We start from the raw sequence: 15,167 nt of genomic DNA, 5'->3' as shown, positions 1-15,167 counted from the left end.
ACCTCCTGTTGACAACCACATTATTGCAGATTAGCAATTAAAGCCCAGAAGCCTTAAAGGGGTGAATGTAACAACCCTGTGAGCTCACAATTAGATAATGCTGAGCAGTGATTATCTGCAAGAAAAATCTGCCATTAGTGGTGTGGCTCTATATCAGTATATCAAGCCAAGCTGCTTCCTCTCACTCTCTATTAAACTCTCCGCTGAGTTCAGCAGCTATTTTTCAGCATTTCTTTTTCCCTCTCCATTTGAACATAATGGCCATGAATTGCTGTTTGACGTATTTCCCCTAGAATTATAGTAATGTTGCAAATCAGAATCCACTTAAAAAAAAAAAAAAAAAGGAACTGTGCTTGTCATTCATGAGCATGAAAAATATAATGACCACTTACTACCAGTAGAGGTGTAATCAAAAGCATACAGTGTGTCACTGTGACTTCAATAGCTACAACTTGGTTTTCACAGAGTTCTATCCTTGGCAATATCAATGACAAGGGATTGGACCTACGTAAGGTACAACCTGGTCTCTAGATTCTCAGTCCATTTAAAAAAAGACACCAGACACAACTAGGGCTGGGAAGCTTTGAAAAATGTTCGATACTGGTACCAATACCGATACAGTGACTTTGATACGTGAGCTCTGTCTGCGTGTAACAGAGTTTTTCCGGCGTGTCTCTACGATGTCCAATGTTAAACAGCCAACCACCAGCATATCTTGGTAGAAGCATGCTGCATGCCTATTGTCTCACTATTGTAGATGACATTTGCTCCTTAGGTATTGAAATTTGGTATTGAATGACGATACTCAATACTAAAGAGGCAATTCGGGCGGTGCCTGAGGGCCGTTTTACAGTCGCCACAGCCGAGCTCGCGCGCGCCAATGTGACGTCAAAATGACGTAGATCCAATGGCGCACCAGGATTGAGTTAAAAACTAACCCTAACCTGAACATATATGGACATGATAGACAAGCTGCACCACTCTATTTTTTTCAGCGGCGCGCGACAAAGCGGAAACAGGAAGCATGAACAAGCTCGAGGGCAACCGGATGCCAGGACTCTCAGAGTGACTGCAAGTCTCTCTTGTAAACTTACTGGGTTAAGATGAGTTCTTTTATGGTGATTGAAAGGCTTGAGCCTACGAAGTAGGTAATAGAATCAAATCGAAGCATTGACGTCAATGCTGCTGCCAGTTCTGCAGTTGTTTACCTTTTTCTTCTTCTTCTAGTCCATAGAAATAGCAAAGTCAGTAGTCTTTCCTCATTAGCGCCACCTCTGTTCAGGAGAAGACCGCAACTAGTGTCGCGACCACCACATGCGAGTATTAACAGTTACGGCGCTCCTATGACGTCAAACTGGCGCTCGACAGGTTGGCTGCGGCGAGTATACCCCACATTTAAAAAGCATTGAATTTGGTACCCAGCCCTAAACACAACCATGTTTTAATTTTAAACAAGTCATAGGAACATGATAGCAAGGCAATGTCTCAAAAAAGGGGACTAAACTAATTATACTCTTGGCAAGAAAATGCAGAAAGTGAATAAGTTCCATGAATATTACTCACCAACGCTACAGCTATTAAAGGGTAACTCTCGCCAAAATGCAACCTAGAGAACCACAGAGTTTACTAAAAAAGGTTTTGAGCAACTCACGTTAGCAGTTGTTGTTTACGCTATCCGCCATTTTCTCAGTCAAAAAGAGTCAATCTCCGAATGCGAATAAACTGACTCCATTTCAGGAAATGTCATTCTTATATGAGGCTCCTTTTTCAACTACAAAGTCAATATTGTTTTTCACTAATGACAAAACAATAAATTATCCGTGTATTTATGTGGAACTAAGCTTTAGGAGCCTTCCATCTTCACACTCCTCCCTCGACTATTTTTGACTTGCGAGATGGACCGCGACCGGAAAACCAACAGCTACAGTGAGTTGCTCAAAACCTTTTTTAGTGAACTCTGTGTACACAAACAATGTTCTCAATGCTGGAGTTCATGTGTAGAGACCCTGGTCATACTTTGAGCAAAGTTTCATGTTGTGTAAAGCCTTCTTAGTGTTTTAAAAATAGCTATTTTGATGCTATCATAGTAGTGCCCCTATTACTCCCATTCAAAAGGCCATTTGACCGAAAAACGAAAATACGGTAAATCATAAAAGTGGCGTTTCTGTCCTAATTATGCTTTTAAACGAAAGTTTGACTCGGGTACATTCACAAAAAGACCCTAGGTTGCATTTTGGCGAGAGTTACGCATACCCATAACAGCACATGAACTGAAGGTTAAGGACAAATCAAATCAATTTAGATAAAGTCACACTAATGACCTATAAAAGGAAAGTCTCAGTACCCTTTATTGCAAAACTGAGCATGCAATGGAATGCAGTGGCATGCTCCAATGCCTCGTTTCACACACATGCAGACAAAAGGTCGCTCATTTAAATACAAGTCAATAACCACTTTTGCTGGAAAGGGCAGCCCCGCTTCTCCTACAACTTGTTTATTCCCTTGCTTCCTGCCAGAGAAGGAATGCCCATCCTTTTTATTGATGGCTCTTCCTCTCAGTCCCACCCCACACCTGGCGGAGATTTATTACTGAGGTGGAGCCCTCAATTTAATCTTTCAATGAGGACCTATAAGGAGGACATGAACACCGTTTCAACAAGACTTATGCACCCGGTCCAACAAAGAGAGATTCCATCATTTGAGCATGTGGAATTTAGCAGCCTTACCATCGATAGCGTGTTACACGCTATTAAATCTGGTTCAGATTAAATGCTTTGGAATTTAGCTGTAAAATGCATGAAAACCTGAAGAGGCCTATATAAAAGCAGCAAAGCTGTTTACGCACTATGGTGATGATAGCCACTGTTGTTAAATACTTCAGTGGGACTAACTGCAAAGGCAGTAGTAAATTAACATTGACTCCAAAATCACAGGCTTCATAACTTGATTGCTTTGCACTGTTCAGTGCAGAGGTCTATTCACTGACCTGCAGCAAAGCAAGGAGAGCAAAGTGGCAAACAATCTTGTTGATCATGCAACATTTCCAACGTCGTAACTGATTTTCTGATACAACAATACTGCAATCACTGAAACAGGGAAGATAGCACACAAGAACTATATCAGCATGGATGACTCATGTCTCTATTGTTAATACAGTCTTTTAATAGGAATTATACTTAAATGGAATATATGTTAGAATGCCGGTAAAGAAACTGCAGTAAATGTGTGGATTATGTAAAAACAAAAGTGCATTTAACACTCTCCTATTAAAAATGCTCATACATGTTCTTGTCTATACATGTATCTAGAAATGTGTAGTAAGTAATTCACTGTCAAATGCAAAGTAACTTGAAAGGATTGCTCTCCTCAAGGGTTGGCATGAGGTGTGCCAGTGATACAGCCGCTCGTTAGAACATATTAAGAGGTTGAGGGCATTTACAATTGTAATGTATGTTGATGATGAATGTTCTGAAATGAAATTCTGAAAAGAACATCGGAAATAAAAAGCTAATGATACCATTCATCTGTCCTGCCAAAGTAATATATTTCATACATTTTGCCCTCATGGGTAATGGACTTTCCTCCTGAATTGCCTGGATCATATTTCCAAACGGTGTGCTAATGCCCCAATCAGTATCACTTACTACCGTGGTCAACATTGTCCATTTTCTTCTTTGACATTGATGGGCAATATTGTTGTGATTCTGGGTCGAAAATTGCATTCTGCATGTTGTATCAATATCACTATATTGTTTAATCAAGTGTGATATGAGATATGGGAATCTAGCCTTAACCGCAGTCTCTAAGATCAATAACAATCATGTACATGAATGTGATATGTCAAAAATAATTATTACACCATGTTATCTGCTATGCAAAAGATAACCTCACATGAAAACATATTTTTTGGAAATGTTTTGTAATGTTTGATAAAGCTGCTTCTTGTTGAATCGTCTTAGTTCCTCAGATTTTTGACCTCTGGTAGGTTACAGTTTTATTAACAACCATGTTTGTGGGTTTTGATTAATGCCATCTATAACCGCAGGTTAGATATGTAGAGCGCTGCATTTGAACTGCGCTAATACAGCTACAGAGTTGACCACAAGTCAACAGCTTTTACCTGTTGTCACACACCCTAGGCTATATCTGTCAATCTATTCCATTTGGTCCTATTTTCCTCCCTTTCTCGCATACACAAGCACACACATCAACACATTTTCTGTGGTTGCATATCTACCAGCATACCTACCAGCATAGCCTCCTGTGTGTGTGCAGTTTTCCCTCCGTCCCCATTACCTGACTGAGGCATGACACAACCCAGATAGCAAGCTCCAAGCTGTCAGCAGCAAAGAAATGGCTCACAAGCCAATATCGATCAGCTATAATAAGCTCGCATTTGACACAGTGTTTTTTTTTACCTATCAGCAGCTCACTAGTACACCGACTACCCGTGGAAACTTACCACGGAACCAGCAGTCATGCTGTGGTATGACATGGCACTAGCCTGACAATGCACAAACTTTGAGCCACCTACAACATACCAATATGCCAACATACTGCCACTCTGCCATCACACTACTGGGTTGGTAGGACAGTGGTTGAATGTTTGTTGGCTTGAAGGGTAGTTTTATACCTATTAATGAATAGTAACATAAAAATAATTTCAAGACAGCAGTAGGGCCCGGGGTGCATACAAAAGCACCAATGAATATAGAATGATTTACAATGATTAACAGCACATATTATGAATTCTGATGGGAGTTATGTAGTATATGCCCTGGTTTTGCTACAAGCGCAACCCACTGTTAAAAATGGAACGGGATCAATTTACTCACAAGGTATAATTAATATACAATAAATGTCCTGAGAAGTATCGCTCCTTCAACAAGGTGCAAGACGCATGCACATGTTCCACAAGAAGGAGATCATGTGGATTGTTGTTTTGGCTCCTGTGTTGTGACTGACAAAAAACTCACGTTACTGCGTAATTCAAGATTTGATTGGCTGTATCGAAATAAGGTATCCATTTAAGTATCTATGTCAAATTGTTGCAAAACTAGAGAGTGCCAACATGCAACCAAAACATAAAATCCTCCCTTTAGATTCCTTATTTGTTCACAGGAGTACACAGGACAAGTGCTTTACAGAGCAGATATCATTGTTGTTGCAGAGAAGAACAAAAAAAAGCCATTTAATATCAGTTGGAATTTACATGACATAATCCGCACTGATGTTTAACTGCCATTGAAGACTAGAAGAAAAAGTACATTCTAAACCTTTTCAGAATGTTACTGATATGTGAATGCACTTGCTGGTGCACGGTTGCTGGGCCATTTAAGGAACAATGTTGGGTTTGATATCAGCACAGAGTTGTGGCTTCCATATGCGTTCCTGAGAGGAGCTCTGCATAATCCTGGGCGCAGAAATCCAATTACAGCATTTTCTACAACGGTTGGTTACATTCTCCTCTGAAATCACTCAAATTAATCAATATGCGCGTTTACTACATAGCCAATGAGGGACCATGTGCTGCAAATCCTGAAAGTGCCAGGGAACACCACCATCTCTCAAAGCCAAGAATTCCCTGTATAGCACAATCTAGGATGCTAAGTATGTGACTATTCCACAGCCAGTACAGATGAGCCATCATTCTTCCCATTTGTACCAGTAGTTCAGTAGCTTCAGTCAATAGAAGTATTTTTCACAAATAGGAGATGAGTAATGTGCCTGCCGATATTTGTTTTGACAACACTGCAGATGCACTGGCTGGCCATCTGCATCGCCTCAACTGTTCCAGACAGGGCAAAAGATGGCCTAATGCAGCGATGTCAAACTCTATTTCACTAAGGGCAACATTGGAAAATGAGAATCACATCAAGGGCCAGACATGTAGAGTTTATTGACATGATTTTATATAGTCGAAAAAGTCAAATATCTTTGACTGTATTGTTGCATGTCTCGAATAGCTTTCTCCCTTACAGTTTGGTCCACATAAAGCCCTAAAAAAAGTCAGGAAAAATATTCCCTAACCATCAGAGTTTAGTCAAGCAAACAATCATTATGATTACATTTTTAAAAGGCTACCCGACTCACACCTGTTTCACAGGTTTGAATATGCAAACTCTCTGGGTCTGTGGGAATTTATGAGTCTCAAAGTTGGCAAATCTGCCAAATTATGCTTTGAGTTTCGCGTAATTACAGTCTGAAAAACTGTTTCCCATCCTTTTGGTTTGGCGCACAACAAGGCGGGCCATAATTTATTGTGAATTTAAATTTATTTGTGGGCCGGATCAAAATTTTTTGACACGTGTGGTCTAATGGTTAGAGAGAATATTATGGAAATTATAGGTCACAGCTTTTAAGCCTACAATGTCTAACGCATATCCATAACAAGCCATAAATCCTGCCAAAATGGGGTTAAGCAAGACTCTGAACAGCTACGTGATCACTGAAACAGCCGTTTCAAAAAAACATTAACTGACTGTATAAAATGTAAATGTTTGACAGTCTTGGAAAGAATTGTGAACACAGAGAGAGAAAAATAACAAAGTTTAACATATCTACTCAAACAGATGGTGCAAGTTTGGATGGTAATGAATCTTTCAGTTCCTCACACTACCTGTTTCTCTTTATAGCTGCTTCCCATTTCATCTGGTACCCTGAGCAGAGAATCTTGCTAATTTTGTGTATCATGAACAATGGAGTGTAAAGACATTCTCACCATAATATGGGTGCAAATGATCATACTCTCTCTATGAGCCAACAGCCGCTCATTTAGTCACTTCAAATACTTAAGTAAAGGTTATCAGCCATCATTTGAATTCTGCCCACATAGACTCCCTTTTGTTGATTTGCGTGTTATAAATTGGAAACAACTCTTACGTGAAAGGAATGGACAATTGGTTCCTCTCTTTAGGAAAATTACCTCTTGTCTTTTGACATACGGTTACGACAGTTGTGGCTGTGATTCTGCCTCTTGTCTATTGAGCCAAATGGGTGATTTGTAGTTTAAAAGAAGCCTTTGTCTGCCTCCCTATTAATTAATCTTTTTATATAATTGATTACCATTGTTAGAGTAATGGAATTTTTAATTAGTATCAGTCAACTTTCATTTATAATTAATGAGGCAATGTGCCTATTCTTTTTATATTTTCATTTTCATTTCTTTTTCATCTTTAATTGTGGAGTTCTGAATCAATTTGCAGGTGCCTCTCCTGGGTACTTCTTTGAGTAATCTGCATATGTGAAAACTATGCTCAAATATTAATTTTTTTTCTTGCCAGTCAAAGGACAACCAAATATAAACACCCCATTAATCATAAATACAAAGTGATAATGTATTCAATAGTACTCACAATTATGAGTCTGCCCACATTACAGAGTATATTAATCCAGCTTCAGTTATTTTAAGTATGTTGAACAGTCTGTACAGCTCGATGAGTTCTCATTTTAGTAATTAGTATTTATATGGTAATGGTAACATGATGTAACTATCATACACATCTAAACAATATTATGTAACCCATTACAATTGCCCTGCAACATATACGCCTACAATGCTCAATTTTTGTGAGTGTCTGAAAGATGTTGATTCAGCTCTTCAAGATAGACTTTCTATTGTGACTTCATTGTTGCAACAGTCCATTTGTCACTCTGATCTCTCTGGTACGCCACAAGCAATTGGAGGAACAACTTTCATCATGCTTAAAAATTAGATTATTGTTTACTGGTATTGTCATGTCATCTGCCTAATAGGACAAAACTGGCAATTTAGTACAAATGATGCTGTGGATCACGTGAATGGATTGCAAAAGACAACAGGAATCACCAATAATAGGTAACAAGATGGATAATAAATGAACAGAGACACAACACAGCTTGTTGCAGGATCCCCTGTTACTATCTGATGAAAACATAGGGTAGTAGAATAGCACAGTGTTGCATTAAAAACCTGGAAGCACACATTTCTGCGAAGCACCTGAGGGCAACATCACCCTGTAACCATATTGACAGCCAAATCGCCCACAAGAAATAGCCTAGTTCCCTTTCATTTGGCTAAATTGAAATGCAACTGTTGGATAATTGCTTTTTGTCTGCATTGTCTATGGCTACAAAACCCAATCCATACCCTAGTCTAGTGCATTTTACAAGTTTTTAAACGTTTCATATAAAAACACTTATAGCACTCCAGCTCACTTTTTTTGTCAAGGGTACAGACATGCCACAACCACACAGTTACAGATAACTATGATCATTACTGCTGAAATAAGCACTTACCAATTTTTCTGATGGAGCACTTCAGAAATTAGAGAGGAGGTTCTCTGTCCAATTAATATTTCAGGAGACTGTAACCATTAGCCTACCCAACAAAACCAGATACAAAAAACAGTAAGCAACCGTTGTCAATAACACTGCCACAGGTATATGTACACACAAACTAGTGATACAGTGACCAAAATAATGGCAAGGTGGCCTAAATCCAAGACTCATTGAAAACATCAGAATAGAAAAGAATGGATGTAGGCATGTCAACAGAAGATATGTTGGAGGTATGGTGTACCTGTGCTGCTGCCCCTGACCAAAACCATAACAGTATTCATTTCCAACTTGCTATCAAAGATTCTTCACTGAAATCAAAACACGTTCAACTACATATTGCAAGACAATGATGACAATCCAAAATAATTGCCTAAATCTCTTCATGGTTCATTGTTTTAAAACCCTGGCTTTGTGCTAATTAATAATTATTGAAACCCACCTACGTTTTAGCGACATGCCATGTCTCACAATGATAAATCCACAACCATTACAGCTCCACGTATTTCCCCAATTTGTCTGATGACATGGCCTGACAAATAAATGCCCAAAACTAATGAGACAATTCAAGAGAAAACGATTAATCTAGAAAAAAAATCTATCGACAACAATCCCACAGCAGGTGTACACCAAGCCGTTTGTTCTAGGTATATCGTAGCCACACAACAGTTAACATTATTTATCCAAAATTTGTTCAACCTGTTCCAGTGGGCAGCTCAGCAACACTGTCACATGAAGATATGCTAGCTCCAATAAAGGTCATATCAACTGCGTAGCGTTTTGCTCAGAAAAGTTTTCTTGAGGGGTCAAAGTTCAAAGAATTAGCATTTCAGTAACGTTATGTCCAAGTCTTCTTTTTTTTTTATTACAATGCAATGCTTTGTATTTGTACATGTTGCATCAATTAACTTCTCATGCACTTTTTCTCTTGATGTGGTGGGCTCTCAGTGGGACTCACCTTTAGCTAGCTGTCCTCCTGCTATGCAGCTGAACTTCATTAGTGCTTGTCCATTCAAGTGACATAGCCAACTTTACTGCCTCAAACTACCTGGAGATGTTACTTTTTTTACCGTTTCTTTGCGGGTGTCTTGGCTTCGGTAAAACGCCTCCACAGCGCTGTGGAGAAAGGTCTGGCAAAGCGCGACTAATCGTGACATAATCATCCTAGGCTGATTAATCAGAATGTGATTACAGGACAGTAATGGCTTTCCTATATTACCTATATTATTGTTGTTAGCAAGTCAGCAAACAAACATCGCCAATATTCAATCAGATGACAACAGTTTGACAAAACAAGTTCCAATCCAAAAGCAACTAAAATGTTACCATGTTCATTCTGTTTTTGCAGTGCTAGAAAATGGCCCATAGTCAATCATAAAGTGTAGAAATCGAGGTTTTGTGTTGCAAGTTATGAAAGCTTTTTTTTGACAGAGAATAATTAAACCATGTTTCCCAGAGTCAGCAGATACTCAATTTAGCTGGCTACACTGTATGCCTCTGCTTCAATGCTTAAAATATCTGTTCCTATCTCCTGGAGTAAGACTGCTGTTCAAAGGTGTGGGGGAAGTTTCATACTATTGATGAGAAGTCAAACATACATATCATATGTGGTGATGATCACATTGCATTAGCGCCCTTAAATATTTAAAATCATTCAAAATGTATGATGGATCTCCCCAGGGAGGTGAACATAACTATATCAATAGGCTTTCTGCCACCAGCCTAGAATGTGTTTGTCTTGTACAAAGAGAGCTGCCGTTGTCCTGGATCTATATAAACAAAGATGTTCTCTGGCTGGAGTAGTGATATTTTGCAACTGTGCTGAGAGTCATCTGGTCATAGACCTCCGCTGTCAGGTGAAAGTATTAAAAATCCTTCTTGTGGAAAACGAGTATTTACCTCTAGTTTTCACAGTCTGACCTATGCCACTTTGAGAAAAACTATCTCATGTAAGATTTTTGAGTCACGCTTGAATAGAAATGGGTCCACGATGTCGAAGAGTTATCACTGCAGCGTAATTGCACGGAGAGAATACATTATTTATGAGAGATTTAGCCTCATTAATCTGTGAAACGTTCTGAAAGTACCATCATTTTATTTTTCTCATGACTTAGTGTTTCGCAGATCCTTGCTGAGACATGAATTTGCTCTTTGATGTGCAGTCAGTTTCCTTGACTCTCTTTGTGAAATAGAGTTCTTTGACAGCCCTTCCCCAGTGCATTCAATGAATCATTATATGTGCCAATGTTTGCACTCAACCTGTCTTTTTCCTCTTTTGTCTTGCAGCTGCACACTGACCTCGATAGGGGCAACAATGCGGTGAAGTACACTCTCTCGGGAGACGGGGCTGGCTCCATTTTCACAATTGACCAAACAACGGGGGACATCCATGCCTTAAGGAGTCTTGACAGGGAGGAGAAGCCTTACTACACCCTACGCGCCCAAGCGGTTGACATGGACACCAATAGGCCCCTAGAGCCTGAATCAGAATTTGTAATCAAGGTTCAAGACATCAACGACAACGAACCAAAATTCCTGGATGGACCATATACGGCCAGTGTCCCTGAGATGTCACCAGTAGGTCAGTGACCATCTAGTGATATTTTCTATCCAGTAAAGATAGAGAACCCAGTATATATCGCTTAATTGATTAGAATCCGTTGCACTGAAAGCTGTTATATCCTCTCGCACTACAGAATCCAAAAGTTTCAGGAGCATTACAGGTACAACCAGAGGGGCAAAGCTGCTCCCCCCAGATTTTGACATTTCAGAGAATCAGTTATTCTTGGTGTTGCCCTGAGTATATTCCACAGCTTTGTATTTTTACATCCCCACCAGGGACAACAGATCAAGGTAATTTGCTGGGAGAATGATTCCTCTTGATCTGGATAGCAATGAATCCCTCGAAACTCCAAAGTCAGCAGTCTCTAGAGTATGGGTAGAAAGCAAAAACAACACAGCCTTGTCCCGGTGAACAATCTAAATCATAATCTGCTCTGCAACAGTTTACTGTTGAATCAGAGAGGCTTTCAAGTTGATCAAAACCACATCTAGTGTGATCATGTAGTACAGAGATTAGCTTAAAATAAAATAAAAAAACACCCAAAGAAAGAATCAAGTAGATCATCAATTAGATACTTGACAGCAAACTAATTCACTTTCATTTAGATAGTCGCATGCACATTTGTATCATCTTTCAAGTGAATTAACCAAACATTTTCAAAATGTTACCTCCCTGTAATTGTAAAATTTAATTTATTTTCCATTATTATATAATTTGATGCTGGACAGTCTACATAAGTAATTTTAAAACATCACTTAGATGTTTAGTTACTATGAATGGTTAGCTGCCATTATCTTCGACACATTAAAGTGGTACTCCAGCGATTAAGTGTGTCACTTCCACAATGTTGTATTTGTGAGAGACAGAAACAAAAAGAATGGTCAGAAGCAAAGCAGCAGAGGCAGAGATATCCTGACTTGTGTTCCCTATTACCAGTTGCCCCCAAAACTCTGGATCCTGCATTTCCCATAATGCAACAGTATAGCATCTTTCATTAGATGCTCCCTGCCTCATAAACGTCTACATCTCCATACATAAAGCTTGTAACACAGGCTTTCTTTTATAAATTGAAAGTATAAATTCCAAACTGAAATACCCCTGATGACATCATCAGTGAAATAACCCTGACGGGTATAACAATTGTTAGATATATACATCAGTAAAACATCAAAGCAAGAATACCTCAAATTGAATTTCTGCATTTAAGAATATGTGATCAAGATCAAATTATTTTAACTGCAAAAATCTTTCAGTATTAGAAAACAATACTAACTAGACACAGCCAAATTATGCAGAGTGACACCACTATCAGAAATATCTTTGCTGAGACTACAACTGTGTGTTTTTACCAGCCCCTGATCATTTGTGTGAAAAGTTATAATTACCACCAGTGCAAGAATCATCAAACCAATTTAAGTCTTTATCAATATTTATGCCAGCAAGACTTATGCGATCAATGGGTTCATTAGCTGTTACATCCCTCTTGTTGTCTTTGGCTAGAATCCCCTTTGGATGTTTTTATGTTAGCAGGGCAAAACAAATACTAAAATAGAGAGATGCTGGACATAAATATGCAATAATGATTGGTAATGAAGACCAGTCCATTGCCAGACATTAGGAAATCACTCATGACAATAATCTGTAGACGCCATTAGAGTTATATGCAATTAGTTTAACGCTGAATCATTTAAAAGAAAGTGACAGATTTCACAACGTATTTTTGGGAGTTGCCTGAAAACGAAAATGTAGTAACAAAATGTCACACAAACGATTTCACTCCTTGTCTCAACTTGTCAAACTTAAAGTGCTCATATTATGCTCATTTTCAGATTCATAATTGTATTTAGAGGTTATATCAGAATAGGTTTACATGGTTTAATTTTCAAAAAACACCATATTTTTGTTGTACTGCACATTGCTGCAGCTCCTCTTTTCACCCTGTGTGTTGAGCTCTCTGTTTTAGCTACAGAGTGAGACATCTCACTTCTATTCTATCTTTGTTGGGAGTCGCACATGCGCAGTAGCTAGGTATGGACAACAAGCCAGTCAGAAGCAGAGTATGAGGGCGTGCCATGCTAGCAGCTAGGCGAGCATTATAACGTGTGTTACAAAGTGACGCACGTTTGTCACGGAAGTAAAGGCTGGACTACAATAGAGCTGTTTGGAGCAGTTTGTGAACAGTGTTTTCTGTTGGAGATGGTAAGTCACGTTTGGGGTGGACTTTGGGCTTTTTTACTTTGTAAACCTATAACGTGCACAAAAAAGATATATAACACAATAAAGTAAAGGGAAAAAGCCAAAACGCATAATATGAGCACTTTAAGTTAATATGAGATTTCGGATCAGTCTTTTGATTATATTAATTCTTCTCTCTTTCTCTTCATATTTGAATATAAAATCTGTTGATTGATATATGTTAATTGGTTTCATCTGCATTGCATTGCAACATTACAGTGATTTGAATATTGTGATATAGATAATATTTTAAAAAGTCAGATAAATATTTATATTTTGCAAAAACAGATCTGCATTCTCCTCCCCTGTTCATCAGCAATGACCTTTAAAGCCATTTCTTCCACCTAGCTCTTACTCACACACCTGAATTTCCATAATTGCAGGAATAGAATTTATTCGGCTTGTTTATTGTCTCACACTGGGGGGATGGGGGTTGTTAGCTTTGTTGCCTGGAAATGCATAGGTGTCTGCCACGTTCACAGGCTTTTAAACTTTCACTACATCTGAGCTCATCCTCTTCCTTGCTGTATTATCACAGCTATTGTATATTCCTGTTGGAACCCGATGCAGTCCTTCTCTTATATGTTTAATCAGGCATGTGTTTTTTTGTTATAACGGATTGGGACGCTAATCTCTCTCACCTAATGTTTTAATGCCATTGTGGCCATCTGCTCGGACTGCAAAGCCTATTTAATATACAACAAGTTCTTTACAGACAACTAGGAGCTTACCAGAATTTAAAATGACCATCCCTCTGGCCAGTGTGTCTCCTGTTCATATAAGCGTTCCACACATCTTGCAGTTGAAAATATTTCACACACCTTGTTCTAAAGCTAGCCAGATGTGGTTGATACATGGTGAACAAATGTGCACTGAGCTGTCTGCCTATGAAGGCACCCATGTCAACCTGTCTACAAGTCGTCTTTCCAAAGAATCTAACCATCTGCTCAAGAAAGACTAGGCTTGTGTTTTACATTCATAAAATGGTCAGGCTGACAAGGCATTTTTTTGTTGGTTATTCTCCTCAAACTGGAGACTTTGAATTGAATCTGTTGAATTTAAATACATGGTAAATAAGGTCTGTGTGCAATGCCAGCTTGTTAAGGAGGATGAGCCAAACATCCAACAAGTAATTATTCTGTCCCTCTTACTGCAGGGGTTTGGAAGACTGCCATCCTAATACTATTCTTGCCATGGCCCTTTGCTTTCTTAATGGTAGCATTGTTTAATGAATGGTCACACAAGCTTTTTCCTATTTATTTTCACCCTTGCTTTATTATATATTTTTTACAAATAACTTCTTAGTAATGCAACAAATGTGCAAATCAAATCATACAACAGGAAAATTGAACAACATCCCAACAACGACTTTGACTGTTCAGTATTAGCTGTAGCTTTCTCACATACCATTCGTCCTTTATTAGTGTCAGGCGAGATCCTTCAGTGAACTGATGAACTTCAAAGAGTTAGGATCGCAGTCTCACGAGGAAACAAATGAAGTCAAAGCCAATACGTCTTCCCACTCTTTTCCCCAGGGACATACGTGACGCAAGTGACAGCCACAGATGCAGATGACCCTACCTATGGAAACAGTGCTAGAGTGGTATACAGCATCCTCCATGGCCAGCCATACTTCTCTGTTGACCCCAAAACAGGTAAAGTTATTATCCCTGCAGATGTACGTATGTTGCAATATAGTTTTTAGTCAGTGTATATTTCACGTTTTTACCTTAAATATGCGAAAACAAAGTACTGTATGTCTGTTTTATGTGCTCCTGGCAATCATGGAGTAAAATAAGGCTATCTAGGCCATTAGTCTTCTAAACAGTGTGTGCGATATAATGAAGTGTGGACCAGTGCAAGCATATATCATGAGAATAAAACTGGTCCCAGAAATGACCCCTGGGCCACTCCACAAATAAGTAGGCCATAAAAGGACACATGCTCTCCAGTAAAGACAGTGAATTATTTATGACAGGTGTGAAATAAAGGGTCAGTTGTATCAAACACTGCATTTGACAACAAATGTAAACATTCAGGATATTTGCTTCAG

The 15,167-nt window shown here is 38.9% G+C and overlaps 1 protein-coding gene across 1 annotated transcript in view; it reads left to right on the top strand.

Moving 5' to 3' along the window:
• Positions 1-15,167, top strand: part of LOC144537398 (cadherin-12-like) — a 102,947-nt gene that overhangs the window by 49,250 nt on the left and 38,530 nt on the right. The window contains exons 3-4 of the mRNA XM_078281090.1: positions 10,603-10,897; positions 14,650-14,769. Coding sequence (XP_078137216.1) covers positions 10,603-10,897; positions 14,650-14,769 — 415 coding nt within the window. The remainder of the gene's footprint in view (positions 1-10,602; positions 10,898-14,649; positions 14,770-15,167) is intronic.

The sequence above is a fragment of the Sander vitreus genome, chromosome 22 (assembly GCF_031162955.1).
Source record: "Sander vitreus isolate 19-12246 chromosome 22, sanVit1, whole genome shotgun sequence".
Classification (NCBI taxonomy): Eukaryota; Metazoa; Chordata; class Actinopteri; order Perciformes; family Percidae; genus Sander; species Sander vitreus.
The sequence above is the reverse complement of the archived record's forward strand: the minus strand, read 5'-3'. Positions and strand labels throughout refer to the sequence as shown.